The following is a 21,521-nucleotide window of genomic DNA, read 5'->3' on the forward strand; positions in this document are numbered from 1 at the left end:
AAGGACGGACTTTAAGAGGTAACATTTGCTAAGTTTGTTTTCAAATCATATAATTGTGATAATTACATGTAAAACTAGCGTTTTCAAATTCGCACATTGCTTAGTTCTATCAATCTTAAATATTAAAGATTTTGACGAAGTTAAGAAATTGTAGATTTAGGTTTTTTTTTGTCGCGCTATACTGCTCGTATCGTAGTATTGCTGCAAAAATCAAACATTTTGGAATCTCTATTTCAGTAAACCAAACCAGTGACACTTATTTTTTATCTGGCCTATTGATGACAGATACAATGAAAAAGAAGAATATTACCTTACTTCTTAATGAGAATTAAGAAGTAAGGTAATATTTCCGCCGAAAAGGCTATATATTTCGCGACAAGTATACATATATGAAAACTATGAGACTACAGGTGCACGTATCGCTGTGCATACTGCATACCGATGGATGGGTGGATCTAGGTTACACGATAAATGCTTACTGTACTCTCACCTACGAAATATCATTATTTTTTTTATACTGATTACCAACCGTTTCACGGAAAACATCGTGGCAAAATGCACTAATCAAGGAGTTAAGTTAGGTCAAGTTTCCTCTCTGGGTTGGAAGGTAAGATAGCAGTTGCTTTCGTAAAAACTAGTGCCTATGTCTGTTCTTGGGACTGGGTTACCGAGTGGACCCCCGGTAGGTCAGAATCAGAATCAGAATGCTTTATTTGTAAAACATAGGTATAAATAGGTCTTAGGTATACATTTTGAACACTATGTTTCGCCGGTCGGCATACAAATGTTAGAAGAAACGAAAATCTAATTAAAAATTGCACAATGTTGTAGCTTATAAAATAAAACAATTAAAATGAGTATTACATTACAAATAAATTAAAATACAATTAAAATACAGTTCAAAATTCAAATACAATTAAAATTCATTAAAATTAAAATATATCATTAGTCATGGTTATAATTACTATTTATGTCATAATTATCTAGATATTCTTTTATGGAGTAATATGCTTTATTTACTAGGAATTTGAAAACTTCTTTTTTGAATATAAGGATAGGTCTGTGGTAAGATGCCGGGACAATGGTAGGAGGATGATAATGATTTTATGTACCTAATCAATGTGCATGCCAGGTTATTGTAATTATTGACATTAAAGGTAAATAGTACCTACTAGTACCATTAAAGGTGATAAAAGGGATCCCTCGACTCCATCGGAATGCGAACTGGAAAGCATCAGGAGGATGAAGAGCCAGAAAAGAGCCCTGTTATGAATGCACGTTAATTGCGCTGTAGCTAAAAATATTTTAATCCGCTTTTAATTTATAGTAACTTTTTGGACTACTTTTGTTTCACAAATTGTATATAAAAGTATTCCTATTAGTCTTTACACATTATTGGTCCTTATTTATTACCCTTTTAACTCTATCGAAGCACAGCTAACAGCGATGCATTTATTTGATTTGAGCGATCACTTAGCAGTGCACGCACATCGATCTACATACCGCCACGTTACTTACACAAAGTCTTACAGTGCTATTGCTGTTACTTGAAGTTTAAATTCTATATTCAAGAAATTTAAGTCTTAATTGGAAATTTAAGGTCGAGTAAAGTACTTCGTTGGCAAAGTTATTCCGCGATATCATGGCTAAGGGAACGTAATATGTAAAGGACTACATTACATGTGTTTAACACTTAATGTTGTTTATCAGTAGAGTGTTCTCAGCTTTGTTCAGTTCAGTCACCGCGGCAATATCAGAGCTGATCCAGCCGTTTTAACTCTATGGGAGACTAGTTAATTTTTCAAAAACACAAGTAGATATATATCTTTTTATCACTTTAACTGTAGATTTACTTAAATCACTGAAAGATTTGTTTTCATTTTATCACAGCTTTACCTACCTACTTAGCATAACAAAGTTATAACAGTCTCTTCATTATAATACCTAAAAATCCGTATAAAAATAACTATAAAAACAGCACATTCTTACTCATTTTTCAACGATAAATTGCCTCCGGATAATTTTAAGAAACTCTCACACAAATACAAAGAAACGTCCGACTTCAAATAAAAGCTTGTAATATCCTCATACTCGCCAATCAGTTTACAAGTTAATTAGGGACAAGAAAGCCGATAGTTCCCAGGGAGGTATGCAGAAATTGTTGAGAGCGTACCAGGAGGCTGTGCGTGCGCGCTAATTCCCCGCATATGCGAGTAATACCCGCATTTATGACTCGTATGTGCACCCAACAATGCACCATTTTCAACCCTTTTGTTTACGTAATAAGACCACGCAAATTGGAGCGACTCGGATGACGTGTAATGAACGGCCTGAATAGGGATGAAAGTGCAATTATTAATTTGCTTCACAGATCATTATTTTAATACCTTTTTCAATTCTCAAGGGTTGTCATTTTTTACATTTTAGCATTGTTGGGAATGTTTTGCAATGAAATATGTTTTTCAGGCAAAAATATAAATTACATAAAAATATACATATTATATGTAATCGTAAAAAAATACATATGTCATGTATATTGGACAATCTCTTGTGTACCTACCTAAGTTATGTTGATATAAATAACTTCTGATTATTCCTATATTTTTATTTATTGCTAACTTTTTTGTAGTAAAATAGAATATTATATAAAACTATAACAATTTATATATTAAATTTCACCTACGTATGTGGAATATATTAATTCAGGATAATGACAGTTCCTGTCTGCTGCGATGTTTGCAGATCGTCAATATAGTCGGATTTAAAATTCAAACGATACGGCCGGCATTGTTCTCACGATCGGCACAATCGCGTTATCGCGTCGTGCGATACGCCGGGGAAGTCGGTAGTCCCGGGAATGTTCGCAAAATATGTCGCGGTGGATTACATGGAGGCGGCTATGAAAGAAAGTCGAAAAACGAGATTTTGATTTGTTTATTTTATTGTGTGCAATTTGTAAAAAAATGGTAATATATCTTCATTAAAGTAAATGCCGTATTTAAAATCCATTTATTAAATATTCAACTCAGTAAACAAATTAAAAACCAAGACATCATTTTCTAAAATTGTTAGTTAGTTCTGATAATTGATATTATATATTATTGCCAGACAATAAGTTTTTTTAATAGAATGGTTGATATTTTTGTAGTGACATTAATACGTAAGCAGTGGGATTCAGCGTTTATGCAACTAAAAAAATCTCCAAATGACTCGCCCAGAACCTGTTAATTTTACTAAGTACATTACTACCTAATTGGATAGATCATGTATTTTGCAGTCCGTTTTTGTTTTAAAGTGCGACAAAGAAGATTTTAATACATTTTATTTCAATACATTATCTTTCTTCTTACCAGAAATAATATTTTCAGATCTATTACTTGATAATCATATAGTATTGTTATTATGGATATATACTTATGTAGGTACCTAATAAATAACAAGCTTTTATTTAAAAAAAATCCTAAATGCATAAGACATTGAGGAAAAAAGACTTATAATTTACCCAAACAAATAAATAGATCGGTTGACAATAACGTTTTGTTGATAAGTAATTATAAAAAAATTGTGTTCTACTTGTAGAAATGTATGTGCTCCATGTAAGCCGGGTGGCGTGCGTTGCAGGCGTGACACCGGCCGCGGCCGGCGGGCACCATTAGGCCCAATAACCATCAGTCGGTAGCCAGACCGGCCTCGCTAATTTTCTCTAATTTTCATATCAAAATCGAACGTTTTTATTCTTTAAACAGTAGTCGACTAACTGTTGATCGTGGGAATCCAAAGGGTTATGTAATTTGTGGGGTTTTGATTTTGGGTTCGTTGCTGCAGTCAGGAAAGCCCATTTGTCATCGTTTTTGATTAAAATACTGTTTTATACGTGTTACTTGGGAGTTAAAACTGCTATAACTTAAATTTGATTAGTTAATTTGGGTATTAACGCCATTTTATCTTGAATTCGATATAGATATAACTTTTGTTATTTTTCTTCTATTAAGGACAACACTCGAAAAATAAAGGTACATCCAGAATCGTAAGATCTGATCTATAGATACATATATATCTTTATACCTAAATCAATTCATCAGTAATATGACAACCACATTGACGAAGGACAATATAAAACACGCGGAACCCGCGCCGAAGTTTCCGTAAAACATTTATTTTCGTAACGCAATTATAGCATTTCGTCAATTTGCGTTTTTGCAAGCCGCATGCGCGCGACCTTGCATTAACGCATGATTGACCGTGAAGGAACATAAGCAACCATTCCTAAGCCTATGCTTCTGTATAAAAGAAAAAGGTATTAAGATTTGGTGTATGTGTTTGTGTTTTCAGTCGATGGTGTATGGGCCAATCATCCGAATACGTTTGTTGTCCATTTTTGGATGCTTGGACATTTTTACGGATTTTAATTACTGTTGATGGTTTTTACTAGTTTTATGGAAGGCTGTGGCTCACGGCCCGATTCGAAGAATGATTAATACACGTTTAAGATCTTGGAAAGATCTTTAAAAGATCAATAACTAAACCACATGTCATAATTGACGTTTATTTCGATTCCGCTGTGATCCCAATAAGATCTATCTACGATATTTCTAACATCAAAGTGACATTGGTGGCCCGAATTGAGCTGCTTCTGCCAATTATACGACATACAAACGATATCTAAATGAGAACTTATATAAACCAGAGCGTATCGTTATCGTATCTCATTCTTCGAATCGGGCCGATAGTTTAACTAATGTTTTTTTTTATCTTTAATTTGGTTTGTACTTGGTTGTAAAAATTATAAACGTACATAACTATAACTCTGAAAAGTCATCAAAACGTCAATCATGGCTAATTATCGCACTGTTTATGTTTTCGAAGAACTATGAAGTAATTGCAGTTGCCAGTTAGTCCTGATTGATGTTTCTGAAGCACCATGTTCAAGCGGAGTAACTCAGTAGGCGATTATCGTATTTAATTTTATTAAATTATATTTCGCAACTGGGGGAAAAATGACCTCATTAAACGTAATTAATTAACAAACAAAGTTGGGCTTATGTTGGAAATTAAGAACACAATTAGACATGAATAGTAATTTTCATTCTATTTTCTAGCTTGAAGAAAAACGGATATAAATCATTTCTCTTAGTTTTAAATTAATTAAACTATAAAGTATTATGTTTTATTTGTTTATCTTATGAAAAAACGAGTAGTTTGTCAAAACAGCACTAAAATGTTTAATAACTTATACTATCAGCGTCACAATTAACAATTATATGGAAACGTTTACGACGGGCAAAGAGATACAGCGTTACAAAGTTATACTTAAGACGTCAGTGGACGACCGTCCCTAACCGCCTTTTCATACAAACGTAGTCCTCATTTTCCTCTCTGGATATTAACATTATTGAAAATATTTCACACAATTTGTTAGGAGAAGCAGCCGGGACGGCTGCTTCTCCTAACAAATTGTGTGAAATCTTTCCTCTTAACAGACGCAACAAACGTAGCAGCCGCCGACGTACAGCGTAACAAGCGTAACCGTGCGTCGAGCGTTGACAGCGCGCGGCCTAACACGCTCGGTTAGCCGGGGCTGCCCTTTTCAAAGCCAAATGACGGCAGATTAATGAGTAATAGTTTAAACGAGCTTTATTCGAGTGCCATTCAAAGGAACATCTAAAGTGTGTACATCTAAGGATTGTTACCTATAGGAAGTACGCGATATATCATGAATGCGATACTACATATGGGGCCGGATTTATGTTTTAATGACTATTCAGCTTGTGATATTGCATATTATAATATGGATGTCAATTTTAATTTTATACATATGTCATTTCGAATAATATTTCAATTAATTTTAAATTTGATATAAAATGTACCTGACATGTAACTTGGCGTTATTAATAAAGTATTTGTATTTAAACAATTGGCCCCAATTCGAAGAATGATTAAGACACGTTTAAGATCTTGTAAAGATCTTTAAAAGATCGATAGCTAAACGACATGTCAAAATTGACGTGTATTTCGATTCCGTTGTGATCCCACTAAGATCTATCTACGATATTTCTAACGTCAAAGTGACATTGGTTGCCCGAATCGAGCTGCTTCTGTCAATTATACGACATACAAATGATATCTAAATGAGAACTTATCTAAACCAGAACTTATTGCTATCGTATTTCTTTCTTCGAATCGGGCCGAATCGCTCAGTTGTAATTTCAGCCATAAGCTGCGAAAGAAAATTGCGAATCATGTTAGGTTAGGTTAACTATGGGTCGATTTGATAGCAAAAATATACATAAAATATTTCGTGAATTTGGAATATTCCAGTCAAACATATACCCCCTTATTTATAAAACGTTACGAGCCTGAATTAGATAAATTATGTGTTATCTCTTTCTTACAAATAGATAACATGACACATAACGACAAACGATTCATAGCTAATTCGGGTATGAATAACGCCAATAATGTATAAAAAGTTAATTTTCCATATCTCAGCTTGTTGTCTTTTGTCTTCATGTCAGTCACCATTTAATCAGAGATAGAAAACAATTTCTCACCTTGTTGAAAGTAGTTCGACTTCCGTACATAGACGCAGACGAGAGCCATGAGCTGAAGCTGAGACAGGCGCTGGCGGGTGGAAGGTGGCAGCGGCAGCAGGTCGCGAAGGTTTGCGATCTCTGCGTTGATTAGGTCGCGTCGGAGCTTGCTCGCGCCTTTCGTTGATTTGCCTTGGTCGAACCTGGAGAAATTCCTAGTGTTAATATGCACAAAAATAATACAATCGCACGATGTAGTCTCAAAACTAAATAAAGTAAACGATTAACGCTTGAGAGAGGCCTGTGTAGATGTCATGTTTTTCTCGACGAGTTCCTGGTGCAAAAGACATCAACGCATGCCATACGATAGGTACCGTAAAAACCCGTTAGAATACGTCAAAACTTTTCACTTGGCAATATGGAAAATAAATATAAACCTTAATTGTATGTCATAAAATAAACATATATGTATAACCAAACGACTTTGTCAAACTAATTTTGACAAAGAAAAATGAGTTAAACCAAGTCATCGAGGAAAACTTTTCATTGGGAAAACGTATTTTATGTAAAACCGTTTTTATTACAATAACATATATTTAAACTTGTTTTTTTAGATTCTGACTATGAAAAACTATTATAATACTTATATTACAAATTTAATGATAATAAAGAGTTACTCCTTATTAGCGTATGAACACCGCTTATTAGAGTAAAATTCCGATTTAGCAAAATATGATACGAATTGTAGTTTTATATATTTTTTTGTACATATTGAAAATCCTTATAAATATATTCTGACCTTGACTCTTCATAGAAGAACGAGTAGCATTCGACATGCAATTGTGCAGAAGGTAAAGGCCGCTATTTGTACCAATCGGTTCCAATTTATTTTTATTACATAAGTTATTTTAGTTTACGAGGCCAGAAGGTTAGGTTTATTTATATGACTATTTAATAACAATAATGGGATTCGTTCAGATTCCGACTATCATCAATACGGGTTTTCGGATTTGATTTCTAAACTGGTTAGTAATGTTTCCCAGCGGCTTTCATAAGAATTAAAACATCGACTTCTCGTCTTGCATACATCTACAAAAAATGAAAGGTTTGTTAAGTCCCCAGCCCGCTTGGCGTCAGTGTAGTGAGTACTAGCCATCCATCTTGAGCATGTGGGACATGTACTGGCTAACATTAGGCATCCTACATAGTTCGAAACAACAATCAAAAAAATATTCTATACATGTAAAACTGTGTGCAGTCCGATATTGGAAACTTTTTTTTATTATTCGTCTGCATTAATTAAGTACCATTGGGAGTAATATGTTTTTTCGAAAATATCATGACTATACTTTTCTTTCAACAGGCAACTAATACTACTCCTCGAGACAATTTTAACAAACCCAAACATAATCAGATTGCGTTGTTTTATCACAGAGCTCCATCAAATCAGCTCGATGGTACCATAATATTGCATTGTTACCCAATTTATATATGTGCTCGTATGTGAAGTTTCCTCAAACGAATAATGGGAAGGGTCTAATTTAGCTTGCATGATATGACCTACTTTGCTACATAAATAAAAGGATGTAAAAAGAATAATTATTAATTATAAATACACTAATATTATATTGCTCTATACTGTAAGTATATAACGCTGCGGGCTATGCTTGTTTACTAGTGCTCAGAATTGATGGTGTGAAGCAAAGGCCGAGAGTTTGACAAATACCCATATTAGTGTTATTGATAACCGCACGGTGTGACGTATCGCCCCGTGCCCTTCAAGTTGTGTCTAACTCACTGATGAAAACACTCCTCGGGACACATAGCAATCTAAAAGCACTAAAGCAATATGGTTCAATGGCTCCACTTGGTTAGAAATACTTGAAAATCTGTTTATGTTTTAGTACAGTCGATTTATTAGTGTTTAAGATTTGGTTTTTTTGAGTGAAAGAAAGAATATTGTGTATATAACTATAGTTCGTGTCATCCATGATGCCGCGCAGATTTGTCCAATCTAACTTTTATTAACATGATATTTTGAGTCAAGGCACGAGTCGTCGTGAATGACACGATCTATATGTCGGTTTAAAATACTAAACTTATTTGAAACTCTAATAAAGGTAGCCGAAAATCAGTCCGATGTGATAATAGTAGACTGCTAACCAAGGAACGAAATAGTGACTTCATCCGAGTAACACTCTATTTTTCATTTCGAATACGAGGGAAGAAAATAACATGTGTATTTAAAAAAAAACAGCTAAGTATAAACTTCAGTAGTATTTCTTGAGGGTACTTTCAATTAGCATTTTATGTAAAAATATCGTTATTTATGGAATGGGAAGTTCATTATCAGAATGGAAATTGTACAACACATCATTATAATTTTTTCATTTTCAAGTACAGTCCTCTAGAGCAGAAACGTCTCATTTTTTGCACACTTTTTAGAACAACAACGACCAACTGTCAGAGCATGAGAAATTAAAAAGTAACATATGGCAATTTTTAAGATGTTCAAATAATACTTTAAAGTCTTAAAATCTTCTTGCTACAATTTGGATACTTTGAAATTTATACTGCCGTCTGTTAAAAAGTACAATAACAAAATCAAAAATGTCTGTAAATACCTTTATTTACACTAAAAGAAACTTTGTAAAGTTTCTCACGCCCTAAGTTCCATCCAGTGATCACAAACAGTGAAAAAATATGTCTCAAAACCCATTCGTTCTATGTACAAATCATTTAAAGAAAATTTACGACCTTTTAATACCAGGTTCATAAAGCATTCCAAAACCCTCAATCAGCACCACAAAGAAGCGAAATCAATGAGCGAACTCTTATACCTAATATTGAGGCGCACGCGATGCGAAGACCATAATGGTACGCTTCATATGGGTTTACCGAAAGTCAAACTTCATTCAGACAGAATGCGGTATTATGTCATGCGGTAAAAATAAAATTATTTTTTAAAATTTGGACTTGAATAGCTATCAATAGAGTAGAATTTATAACGGCCATATTTAGAATAATGCGATAAAGGGCTAAAATTTTAACCGTTATTATATTTCATATAACCTAATGAATAACTTCAAAATTTATAAGTTGTTTAAACTATAATTTATAGAATCATGTTATTTAGTCAGTTATCGTGCGTCTCGCTCGCGCCAATAGATGTATGGACAAGTACGAGCGAAATGCACCATAACTGAATGACATCAGTTGGATGTATTGAAAACGGGTTATTTACCATGTATATTTGTTTTGGCGAGTATCCCAAAGTAAACTTAGGGACACACTTAGCGTAGGTACACAACGCATGACAAGTACCTATGTTTTTAAACCGACTTCAATTTCATAGAAGGAGGAGGTTCTGTATTCGGTTGTGGCTATTTCTTTTTTATATGTATGTACACTGAATACTCCGACGCCTGTGGTCCGATTTGAGTAATTATTTTTTTGTTTGAAAGGAGTTACCTCCAAGTTGGTCCCGGTTTAATTGGGTTCTGATCTGATGATGGGATCCATGAGGAAATGAGGGAAATTCTCATTTTTTAAAAGCATGTGTATGGTTATTTGGGTGTTTTCTTAAGCAAACCGAGCATTTTCTCTTAAAAACCATCAACTTGATGAAGTGGATGATCATTTTTTTTTATGATAATGATGATTTTTTAAATGTAGTGTTCACCGATTACTCCGACACCCGTGCTCCGATTTGAGTAATTCTTTTTTTTTTTAAAGGAGTTACATCCAAGGTGGTCCCATAATATTTTGATGATGATGGAATTCACGAGGAATTGAAGGAACTCCTCAATTTTTAAAGGCACATGTATGGTGATTTGACTGTATACTTAAGCAACTCAAGCATTTCCTCTCGTAAACTACCAATTTGATGTAGTGCAACTGTAGCCTTACCACGAGTTAGACTCTACATATTAAGTGACGTGTTCGTAACTTACTTTCTATACATCTCGCTCGCACTAATAGGATGCCAGTACGAGCGAGATGCATAGAAAGTGAGTTACGCTATAGCAAATATGTCAGTGTCAAATTCGTGATAAGGCTACTTACTGATTATGAAGATCACGGGCGATATGTGGAACTTAAGTGTTATAATTGGGTGTATTTTTTTTGTAATAATAGTGTTTTATGTACGTTTTTTTTTTGGAATGACTTTTGTTATTATTTAAGTTGTATAGGATAATATATAAATGTAATGGGTGCATTATGATTTTTGATGTAGGTAGTGTTGGAAATAAGAGGTGAGGGGTAGGTGTGAGAGGTGTGTGAGGTGGTGGTGGTGAAGGTAGACGAGGGTCTGAGGTTGGGGATTTAGGGGTTTGGGCTTGACGAATCAGGCTTTGAGAGGTTAAGGGGTCGAGGGGGTGGTGAATTGATGGGTCGGAGACTAAGCAGTTGGGAGTTGAGAAATCGGGAGGTTGGAGATGAGTGGTCGGGGGTTGGAAGTTGAGGAATTGGGGGTTAGGATTAGGAGTTAAAGGGTCTGGGGTTGAGCGGTCGGGGAATGGCTGGTTGAAGGTTTGGTGTTGGTGGTTCAGGGTCAAGGGAGTGATCAGGGGTTGATGTGCTGTGAGGTGGAGTGATCAGAGGGTTGAGGGATTGGGCTAGTGGTGGGGCGGAGGATAGATTTAGAGTAGTGGCAGGAATGATTTCCCAGACGCACTAGAGGAAAATCCTGATTATTTATTAAAGTTAACGAATTTACTGTTAAACATGATGAACATGATTGTTTTTCATTTATGTGTCACGCGTTACTCGTAAGCTCTTAACAATGCCTTATAACTAAAAATTGAAAAATAAAACCTTTTTAGAAAATACGTAAACCGACTTCACGTTTATAATAACTATTACTACAGTTGTAATGTGTGTAGACATAAAGCTGATTATTTTTGACATGTGTTGTTACTATTTGGCTTGGCACCGCCTTCAAACATATCAGTTGGTAACGCATATACTTAACAAAGGATTATATTTTATTTTTGGTAACGCATATACTTAACAAAGGATTATATTTTATTTTATCCTTTTTGAAGTCGGTTTACTTTTTTTTGTAATAAGTTTTTATTAAGCATATATATTTATGGGTCCAGATATAATAATGCATTGCGAACATGGGCTAAATGTGACCCTAGCATAACTGACGTGCTGCTGCGAGTTTAATTTTGATCTCGTCAATAGGAACACAGGGCTTAAACACTCTAAGAATTCAAGTGTTTAATCCAGTTCCAAGTGGAACAAAGCGGGCGCAAGCGCATGTGTATCGTGGGAACTGGATGCATTACTTCAGCGGAGCCAAACCCGACTCAATAACCCGCACGTTTCCGTATTGGAGGGAAATCCCATGATTTGTGGCCAAATGAGGTTCCTTTTACAAAACGGTAACATGGAAAAGTAAATGGATTAGTGTTTGATGACATTTCTAAAATGTATCTTAATCACTATTATTGGCTGTGGTGTACGGGAATGAAGGATTTTTTGAGTTTATCGTTACTGCAGCCCGTAACTATGTTCACAAAATAGACGTCTAACTGAAAACTAAATATCGAACCAGATTATACTTAAATAAATTTACGGTTTTGGTTTACGCATTATTCATTTATTTTCTATTAACATCGCTCTTCTATAGATGTTCTTTATGTATGTTTAATAAATGCTGATTGCGGTGATAATTTTTAGTTACCTAATTTATTTCTTACAAACCATACCATTTGTTAAAATAAAGTACTCCATAAATACGCAATGTATTGCTTAAAAATCAGACTCATAGATCATCAAGTGATTTCAAGAGAGAGCAATGTTCGTCCAGACAAAGCTAAGTAGATAATTTCGTAGGTATAGCAATGTTGGCAAGGATTTAACCGCGCCTGTTTAGAGCAAAATTGCTTAACATTCGACGAGAACAAGCTTATATGGCGTATTGCCAGCTGGTTTAGGTATAGTTTAGTTATAATTTCATTGAAAACTCCCTTGTTTTCCCACGCTGCGGGCCGTTACAAAAGCAACCAATAATTTAGACAATTTTCCAATATACAGGTTCACTCTGTACATAGATTAAAACATGAGCGATAGCGGCAACAAAAGTGGTTTAATTTACTCATATTATACTGATTCCTTCATGTCCCACCACGGCGATGGATTTGATCAAAAAGACAAAAAATAAATGCTTAAAATCCTAACTAGAAACATTTTATATACCATACATTAACTCTTTAGTTTCCGTGTGATGTGTCGACATTTGTAGCTAACAATTATATTTAAATATACACACGTAATATGATTCGTTGAATATTCGTATAGGTATAAAATCGTAATTTATTAAGATAGTAGCGACCCGCCCGAGAAACGCACGGATAAACCTTAACAAATGGTACACCTAAACCTTCCTTATTAATCACTCTATTGATAGATGAAAACCGCATCAAAATCCGTTCTGTAGTTTCCAAGTTTATCGAGAACATACAGACAGACAGACAAACAGACGCAGTGGGGATCTTTGTTTTTTTATAAAGTGTAACGATTGTGGTTCGTAATAAGGTGTTTTAGATAACTTATTCTTCTCTCCTAAAGTCATTCATGGAATAGGTCAGATTAATTTGATTTAAGGAACTATTTATATGGGTACAGCTCTTGTGGCTCGGACCACGGTCCAAGGGCAGTGCTTAGAAACCGCAACAGCGCCCCGGCGGTACACGGCATTACGTACTGGCTGGCCTAATGCTGCGTTATTGTTCCCTTTATTACTGCATGGCGGGGATAGTGTGGGAGGATTCGCTAAATGTTCATACTACTACCGACGGAGCTTGTCGAACGACTGTCTTAATAACGACACTCGAGTGGGGTTCTGAAACAACTATTCTTTGAAACAATACCAGTGGAATTTATTTAGTAAAATATTGTTAAACCATCGTTAAGAATCAATATTGTTAGTTTAGATATTGTCCGAGATTTTCTTCATTTTTACAAGCTTTTATCTTACCCTGTTAGTATAATAATATAAATAAATAAATAATAATTTATTGAAGAAAGTATTGTACAGTGGTAGCACTTAAAGACTAAGGATAAGGAGAAGCTTACAAACGCCTGAACTAGGAGTTCCTGGAACACATCTTGGAAGTTAAATTTGACCCACCTCTCGATGTCCGATTGAGCTGAAGAATTGCATACATATGTAAGTCGGGTGACAATGCAATACCAATACCAAAAACGAAATGTTTGCCAAAAACTGTTTGAAAGTAGGTATTGTGTAATATCGCACGTGAACGAAGATATTCAAGTTTGTACCATAGGAGATTTTGAACAATTTGTTTATTTATTTTGTAATATACAGTGGTATTCTTAAGAATAGACGTAGCCCCACAAAACTCAACAATAAGTTTGACTGTGGAGTCATCAGATGGGGTTAGGTTTACTGTAGCTGTTTCCTGATAGGCAATTGCTTTTCCACTGAGAACTTTACCCAACGCAATTTTTCTAGGAGTAATGCTTATAATATGACCAGTTAAAATCAAGCCAAAACTCATTATAAAGCACGACGCACATTATTAAAGTGTATGCGATCCATACCCTAACAATCCTGTTACGCTCTGACGTTGTTGTACAACGTAACGAGTTGATAGTGCAATCACGGGACTGACCCTGCCTCGTCGAAAGTGCGCTAAATAGCGCCCTGAAGCGGCCATTCCGCCTCATATCACACGCCACGACGTAAACTAAGCGGTTAGGGTCGCAGGTTCTGCTGAGATACAGTTTTCAAGTGGGTACTTGTCCGTTGTTTAGATAGTTGTTAGTAGTGTTGATGCTTACTTGGTCCTTATAATCTTTTCTTTTAAAAAATAGTGTTTATAATGACACACCCTCACTATGTTCTATTCTAGTCGATGCGAAATTAGTTTAGACGGACGTAGCCAAGTATAACTGCGTAAGGAGAGAAAAAAAAATTTTTTTTCACTTGTTTAAATAGAAACTTAATACTTGTAGTATATTATATAAAATTAAAGTTCATTTTATATATAATCGAACTGTAATAGCTGGCCTTATTAAAAAGTTGTTCCAGTCCATGGTTGCCTAGATTAACCTATTTTTTATCTAAATAAACTTCTTTCTTATTACAAATAAATAACAGAGGTATATATTCCTTATAACGTATCTTAGGCCATACTAAGTGCGTATCCCTTCAACTACATTCTTCAATAAAAATAAAACAATGGTGTAGAACTCATACGTCCATATTCCCTTAAATCCACGATCAGGGCCAGAATAACTCCACGTGTGCGCATATCCTACTCGTAGAGAAGGTATATTTTGTATGACTGTTATAAGAGAACTTACTTCTTTTTTGTTTCATCTAGCTTTCACATTTTATTGCACGCAATGGACATTAAATAGCTGTAGATACACACAGGTATGATATACACAGGTATATGAGTTTGTCGCAAGCTTTTGAAACTTGAATAATATTTTAACGTAACTTATGAAAGTATCGTTTTACGATATTAGGTTTACGACTAGGCTTGTTTAGGTACACGTGTTCTTATTTCACTTACATTGAAGTCATGATCAAATAGCTTACATACAGGAACTAGTTTTAATAGTGTAGGCACATGAGAATGGTTGACATTACAAAATAGGGCTTGGAGTCAAATCCTAATGAAATCTTACCCATAATGTAAGTTTCAAATAATATGTAGTTTTAAATAATTAATAATCATAATCGTAAAGTTTAAAATTAGCGTGTCAATTATTAAATTTTTCAAATATTAACAAATTTTAATATTTGAATCTTTCAATCCTTATCTACAGATCAACCGAGATCCTGATAAAATTTCATGCTATTGTACTATTTGAATCGGTAATTTAATTTTCAACAATTTCCATATTTAAGTAACATTAATCTTGTTCGCTTGTATAAAGTACACATTAAACTTTATGGGCCAGCCTTCTGCAGCTCAAAAGGCGCTAACGCACATTTTATCACCCTGTATACATTAAGGCAATGAATATCATTAGTGCGGGCTTCCTCGTCGCAAGGTCGCATCTTCTGCCCATTATGGTAAAGTTACACGTCTCGTTCCATAATAGGCTTTAGTGTAGAGTCTGTAGTAATTTAAGGTCAGTAGCGTTAAATAATTACAAGCAATAAACTATTTATTCTAGTTTTCATAAGGTTCATTGTCAAGTGACAATAATTCGTGAAAACAAGTTGTTGATCGTGGACACTAAATCTCACTTTTGTGTCCACGTCTATGAAAAATTATTACCGTATTGATATAGGCTTTTATGTATGTGTCGACGAATATATAAATCCATTATTTAAGTTTATTCTGAACTGAGATTGAGTTTGAGCTGCATCTGAATAGGATATACGTTAAATTGGTGTACTAAACTATGAAAACTTTAAGTGTATTTGATTTGCATCTTTTAATTACTTTTTCATTAGATTTTTCTCTGTACTTTATGAGTAAGTAATCATTAAAACAAGAAATTTATAATTAAATCGCAAGTTCAATTTCTTCACATTAATGTTATTTCATTAGAAAACAATTACCTAACCACATAAACCTTTCTCGCTACTCAAAAATAAAAAACAAAGCGCACCAATAAACAATAAAATAAACAATAAATATTGAGAAACAAATTTATTTCAATTAAATCAAAATAAGCGTGAAAAACAATTACGATACGATTGCAATTCAAAAAGTAACTCGAACTCTTATTTGAAAATGATTTGGATGGAAAATAGTAGCTTGTCCACAGACAATAAGGTTTCAATTGGGACAGACAGAAACACTCGATAAGAGTTTGTGAAAGTAAATGTACCGATCGTACGTTGAGCCTGCGTTAAATAACCGGGCCGGCGCCAGGACTTCATTAACTGACAGCTAATTTTAATCTTCGATTAAAGACTAGGTTCTAGTGACGAGTAATGAGCCGTGGGGAATCGGCGCGCACTCTACGAATCGGTAATAGAATTAAATCGACTTGGATTATTTATTAGTTGGGCAACAAGATCAATGCAGATGCACTGCGTAAATATTAGTAAAATGATGAATTCGATTTGATGCACGATATATTGCATCGAAGCTACATAATTAAATCAATTTAAATGAATGTGCCTTTTCTTAAAACTTAAAATCATAGATAGATAAATCAGATTGAATCATTCCAAAACTAAGTAACAAACGGCAGATTTTATTTTGTAAGGAAACCGTATCCCGGATTCGGTTATGTTTTATACCAAATGGTATCTAAAATATCTACCTGTCTCATTGCTTTAAATTTTAGGTATTTTGTATCCTAACACAATCTCACCATATTAGTTATTGTTCATGACAATTGAAGAATATCTCAGTTGTTAGAAATCTTTATTTAACAAACACATGTCTACCTACTGATAAATGATCTGTTTAATGCTTACTTACTACTAACAGGTAACGGAAAGTAAATATTTACTTTACGATTTAAATGCCTACATTAAATAACAACACGAAAAACGTTTCCGTTTATGCTTCAATGACTAATGATCTCGCTTGACAATGTATGGGAACCGAGGTTAATCCCCAGAAACATCCCAATTTCAAACCTTATCGCCTTGAAATACGGTATAGAATCAGAAACATTTTTACATCTGACAATAATGGCAAGTTATTAACAGACAATTAGTCTTCATCTGTCGTTAGTGTGTTTGTTTTTGTTGCGGTCTTAAACTGAACTTTGTGCTCATGTTATTGGTAAATCATGGTTTGATTAAAATTACAGAAGGTAATTAATGTTTTATTGTGATTAATAGTCCTATACTAATAATTCAGTTATTAATAAAAACTTATGATCAGCTTTAGGGGAAATGTCGAGAGTCTACATAAAGATTATGACATTTATATACTCGTATTAATTTTATTTAATTAGAACAGTTAGAATCGTTTTACGAATAGGTAGTAAAAAATTTGTCAATAAGTATAATTGGTTTATTTAAATATTGTTTTTTAGGGTTCCGTACCCAAAGGATCAAACGGGACTCTATTACTGAGACTCCGCTGTACGTCCGTCCGTCCGTCTATCACCAGGCTGTATCTCATGAACCGTGATAGTTAGCCAGTTGAAATTTCTAGAGATTATGTATTTCTGTTGCCGCTATAACAACAATTACTAAAAACAGAATAAAATACATATTTCTTTCCAATCTCGAGTTCTCATCCAATCACCGAAGTTAAGCAACGTCGGGCGGGGTCAGTACTTGCATGGGTGACTGTTTTTATAGATAATGGCACGGAACTCTTCCTGTGCGAGTCCGACTCGCACTTGGCCGATTTTTTTTTTTTACTTTTTTATTTATTGGAGAGGGAACAACAAGTCCCTACCTTTTACGATAATTGGGCTATTTGTATTCCTATCGACTTTACTTTCCACATATTTCTCCATTTGTACATTCGAATCTTCAATCGTATTAGAGCTCAAAGATGCAAGTTCAACGCTCGGCGGTGCACAATAGTGCACTCATTAGCACTGCATTTGCATGCACTAATTATTGCCACACGAACGGACATCGTCCCCGGCACTCGCGACGTCTGCGCAGGAGATGGGCGACGGTGAACCGTTGAAAGAGGGAAACATGGAAGACTCATTATCTGCCAATATCCTGACCTGTGCCTATACGTTTGGACTAAGGAAGAGATCCCAGGTACTTGGGATTACGAACAGGTCAAAGGGCAACCGCTTATGTTATTCATAAGTAACGTTTCCATATTGGTTTCAGGACAACTAGATGGTGTCACGAAATTTCAATTTGACTGCATATTCTGCCTTTTTAGGGTTTCGTACCCAAAAGGTAAAACGGGACCCTATTACCAAGACTCCGCTGTCCGTCTGTCTGTCTATTTATCAGTCCGTCTATCTTCAGGCTGTATCTTATGAACCGTACAGTTGAAATTTTCACAAATGATGTATTTCTGTTGCCGCTATAATAATAAATACAAAAAAGAAACAAAATAAATTTAATATTTAAGGGGGCTTCCATACAACAAACGTGATTTTTTTGCCGTTTTTAATGGTAATCGTACGGAACCGTTCGTGCGCGAATCTGACGCTTACTTGTCCGGTTTTTTATAAAGCCATCAAAATCCATCCGGCCTCCTGCCCGAACTTCCTGGGCTTTCTGCCTGGGCTGGGCGGACTTCTGGCCGAAGGGTGTCGTGTTTCGGAGGTTCCGGGGCAAACTGCCGAATCCGACACAAGAGCAGCCGATTCAACGGAGCCACGCCGTTTTGTCGCCTAAATAGTGTTTAGTTGTAATTTTATAAAATGTATATGTATGTTAGTCTGTAAGGTATTTGTAATATGGGCCTTGTTGCCTGAATCAAATTTTAAATAAATAATTAAAGTAATTTTCTATGTTTGTTATATTTTACTGAGAAATGTATGTTAATGTTAAGGATAAATTAATTAATGCGTGTATAAAATACAAAAAAGTGGCCGAAAGTGGACAAAAGTTCTCGCAAATTGAGTCGATAATATGCCAGATGCCTATGCTACATACTCATTTTGCTCGATTACGAGCATTGTGCGCGACTCTTTGTGCGCAGGCGCGGCGATTAGTGGCTGTCTTTTGCGCAACCTCATTATTCGGCTAAGGTTAATTTTACACACCAGCTTATCTGTCCCTTGTCAAAATTCTTATGACATTGACAAAAAGGCCATTATTGCTTGGCTCAGACCACTCATAACGTAGTTTCTAGGCTTGTATATCCCATTTTAATCTCACGGTTACCATGTGTCAACTATTATGATTCGGGTCGTAAAGCGCATTTCATATCATTGGTGAGGTCGTATGTTGAGTTACGAAATGATAAAGGAACATTATATTGAATTTAAGTGTTGTGTTGGCAAGGTCACGTTAACATTGAATTGATCATCTGATTGAAGCCTCCTTTCTTTGCTGTTCTTTGGGTGTTTGCTGCTGACGGAAACTTGATTTTATTTTATACAATACTCATGTCTTTACAACCAACTTGACTCACAAAGGAATCTAAAGCAGCGATGACGAAAGATTATGTCATCTATATAGACGAGTATGTTCACATGATTTCTACCAACATCACTAACCCTCGAATATTAGTAACTTACGGCCCGATTCGAAGAATGATTAAGACACTTTTAAGATCTTGGAAAGATCTTTAAAAGTTCGATAACTAAACGATATGTCAAAATTGACGTTTAATTCGATTTCGCTGTGATCCCAATAAGATCTCTCTACGATATTTCTAACGTCAAAGTGATATTGGTTGCCCGAATCGAGCTGCTTCTGTCAATTATACGACATATAATCGATATATAAATGAGAATTTATCTAAACCAGTAGGGCTAAGATGGTCGGCTCTTTATGATCTGTCATCATGCCTGTCACGTTCTAACAAGTATATAAGCGCGAAAGTGACGGGCATAGTGACAGGTGTAAAAAATAGAACCATGCTGCCACCGCTGAACTTATCGTTATCGTATCTCATTCTTCGAATTGGGCCGATAATATGTGGAGGAATCCATCCAATTTCAAAGCTTAATATTCACATTTTACAACATAATTTAATATTACATTTAAGTCTATGCTGTAATCAAAAACCAAATTTCGCAAATAATTTATGCATCATGACGTTAAATACTCATCCATTTCAAAGTGACGGACAACGCATTAGCTCTTGAACATTTCATTCATTCGTTTTTAAATGTTTGACAAGTACAATTAAACAGCAAAGTGTAATGTTTGAAGTGAGATCAGTAAAAGGTCGAGAGATCATTTGTTAAAATGGTGTAAGAATAAATATGAAACGTCACTGAAATGTCTTCTATTTGGATTAGGTAACTACGTCATTCTTTTCTAATACACTTTCAACATTTAATAATACCTACACATTTTATGGAATATCCGGGGACAACATCAAGACAAGTTTTATAATAATTGCATTAGAAGCCAGATTGTTATTTTTATTTTTCAAGTCATTTCACAAGCTCACAAATCGAAATGACAACACAAATCAATCGCAAATAAAAGCAAAACAGAAAGTGAGCAAAATATATAAACACGCCTATTCAATCACATCATAACCGTATCCGATAGATTTAGCAGCATTTATTGAAAATTTAGTATGTTTAGTAAGCAATGAAAAATGAGAAAAAGAAAGATTGAACAGTAGTGAACATACATGTTGCATGCATACTGCGTATTTAAAAAACATGTATGAAGAGAGGGGTTCCCAAACTAGGCTTAGCTTGTATCTTGGGCACATAGTTATTGAATTACAGGCCTAGAAAATTATGCCAGAAAATAATGATACTTATGTTTAACCTTAGCTATTAGGTAGTTACGTTAGTTAGTTTGTCAGTCAAGTCCCTTAAGGCTAAGTGGAAGGATACAAAGGTTAGTTAACACTTGGTACGTAGATTATTACTTCATATGGACAAAAGCAAGACTTGTGGAGGTAATATTTAACATATTATATTTATTTATCATTTATTGCAATGCAAACTAAATTTAATTGCTAAACAGTCAACATTAAATATGATTCAGTATTTCAGCGAACCGGAACTGTTGGGTAGTCAAGTCACAGATATTGGATCCCGATAATTTATCGGCGCTCGCGCGTGGGAACCGCGCGCCTGCACTCACACCGTAACATCATCGGAGTCATTCATCAGCTAATCAAGTTGATTTGATAAAATTAACAATTATATAAAGTTTCTTCAACGTTGTCACCGTTGCTCTAGATGAGTATAATCGAAAAAGCACCTCATGATGTCTTTTATATCGTCCTCTTATTTATTATGACACTTATCGAGTTTTGTTATAAAATTTCATTGAATGCTTCGAATTTTAGAGTGCATCAAAGTCTGCAGAAAATACTTATATGAACTGCATATCTAACATAAACAAAATTGTTTTGAATGAATTAACATTGATAATTCATCTTAATCGGTGTACGACGAGTTTCA

General features: G+C 34.8%; 1 protein-coding gene across 2 annotated transcripts in view; it reads right to left on the reverse strand.

The window, feature by feature from the left end:
* Positions 1–21,521, reverse strand: part of LOC133533934 (PAS domain-containing protein cky-1-like) — a 139,444-nt gene that overhangs the window by 94,589 nt on the left and 23,334 nt on the right. For both annotated transcript variants that reach the window (XM_061873031.1, XM_061873025.1), the window contains exon 3: positions 6,552–6,733. In XM_061873031.1, the coding sequence (XP_061729015.1) occupies positions 6,552–6,733 (182 nt within the window). The remainder of the gene's footprint in view (positions 1–6,551; positions 6,734–21,521) is intronic.

Source organism: Cydia pomonella, chromosome 2 (assembly GCF_033807575.1).
Source record: "Cydia pomonella isolate Wapato2018A chromosome 2, ilCydPomo1, whole genome shotgun sequence".
NCBI lineage: Eukaryota > Metazoa > Arthropoda > Insecta > Lepidoptera > Tortricidae > Cydia > Cydia pomonella.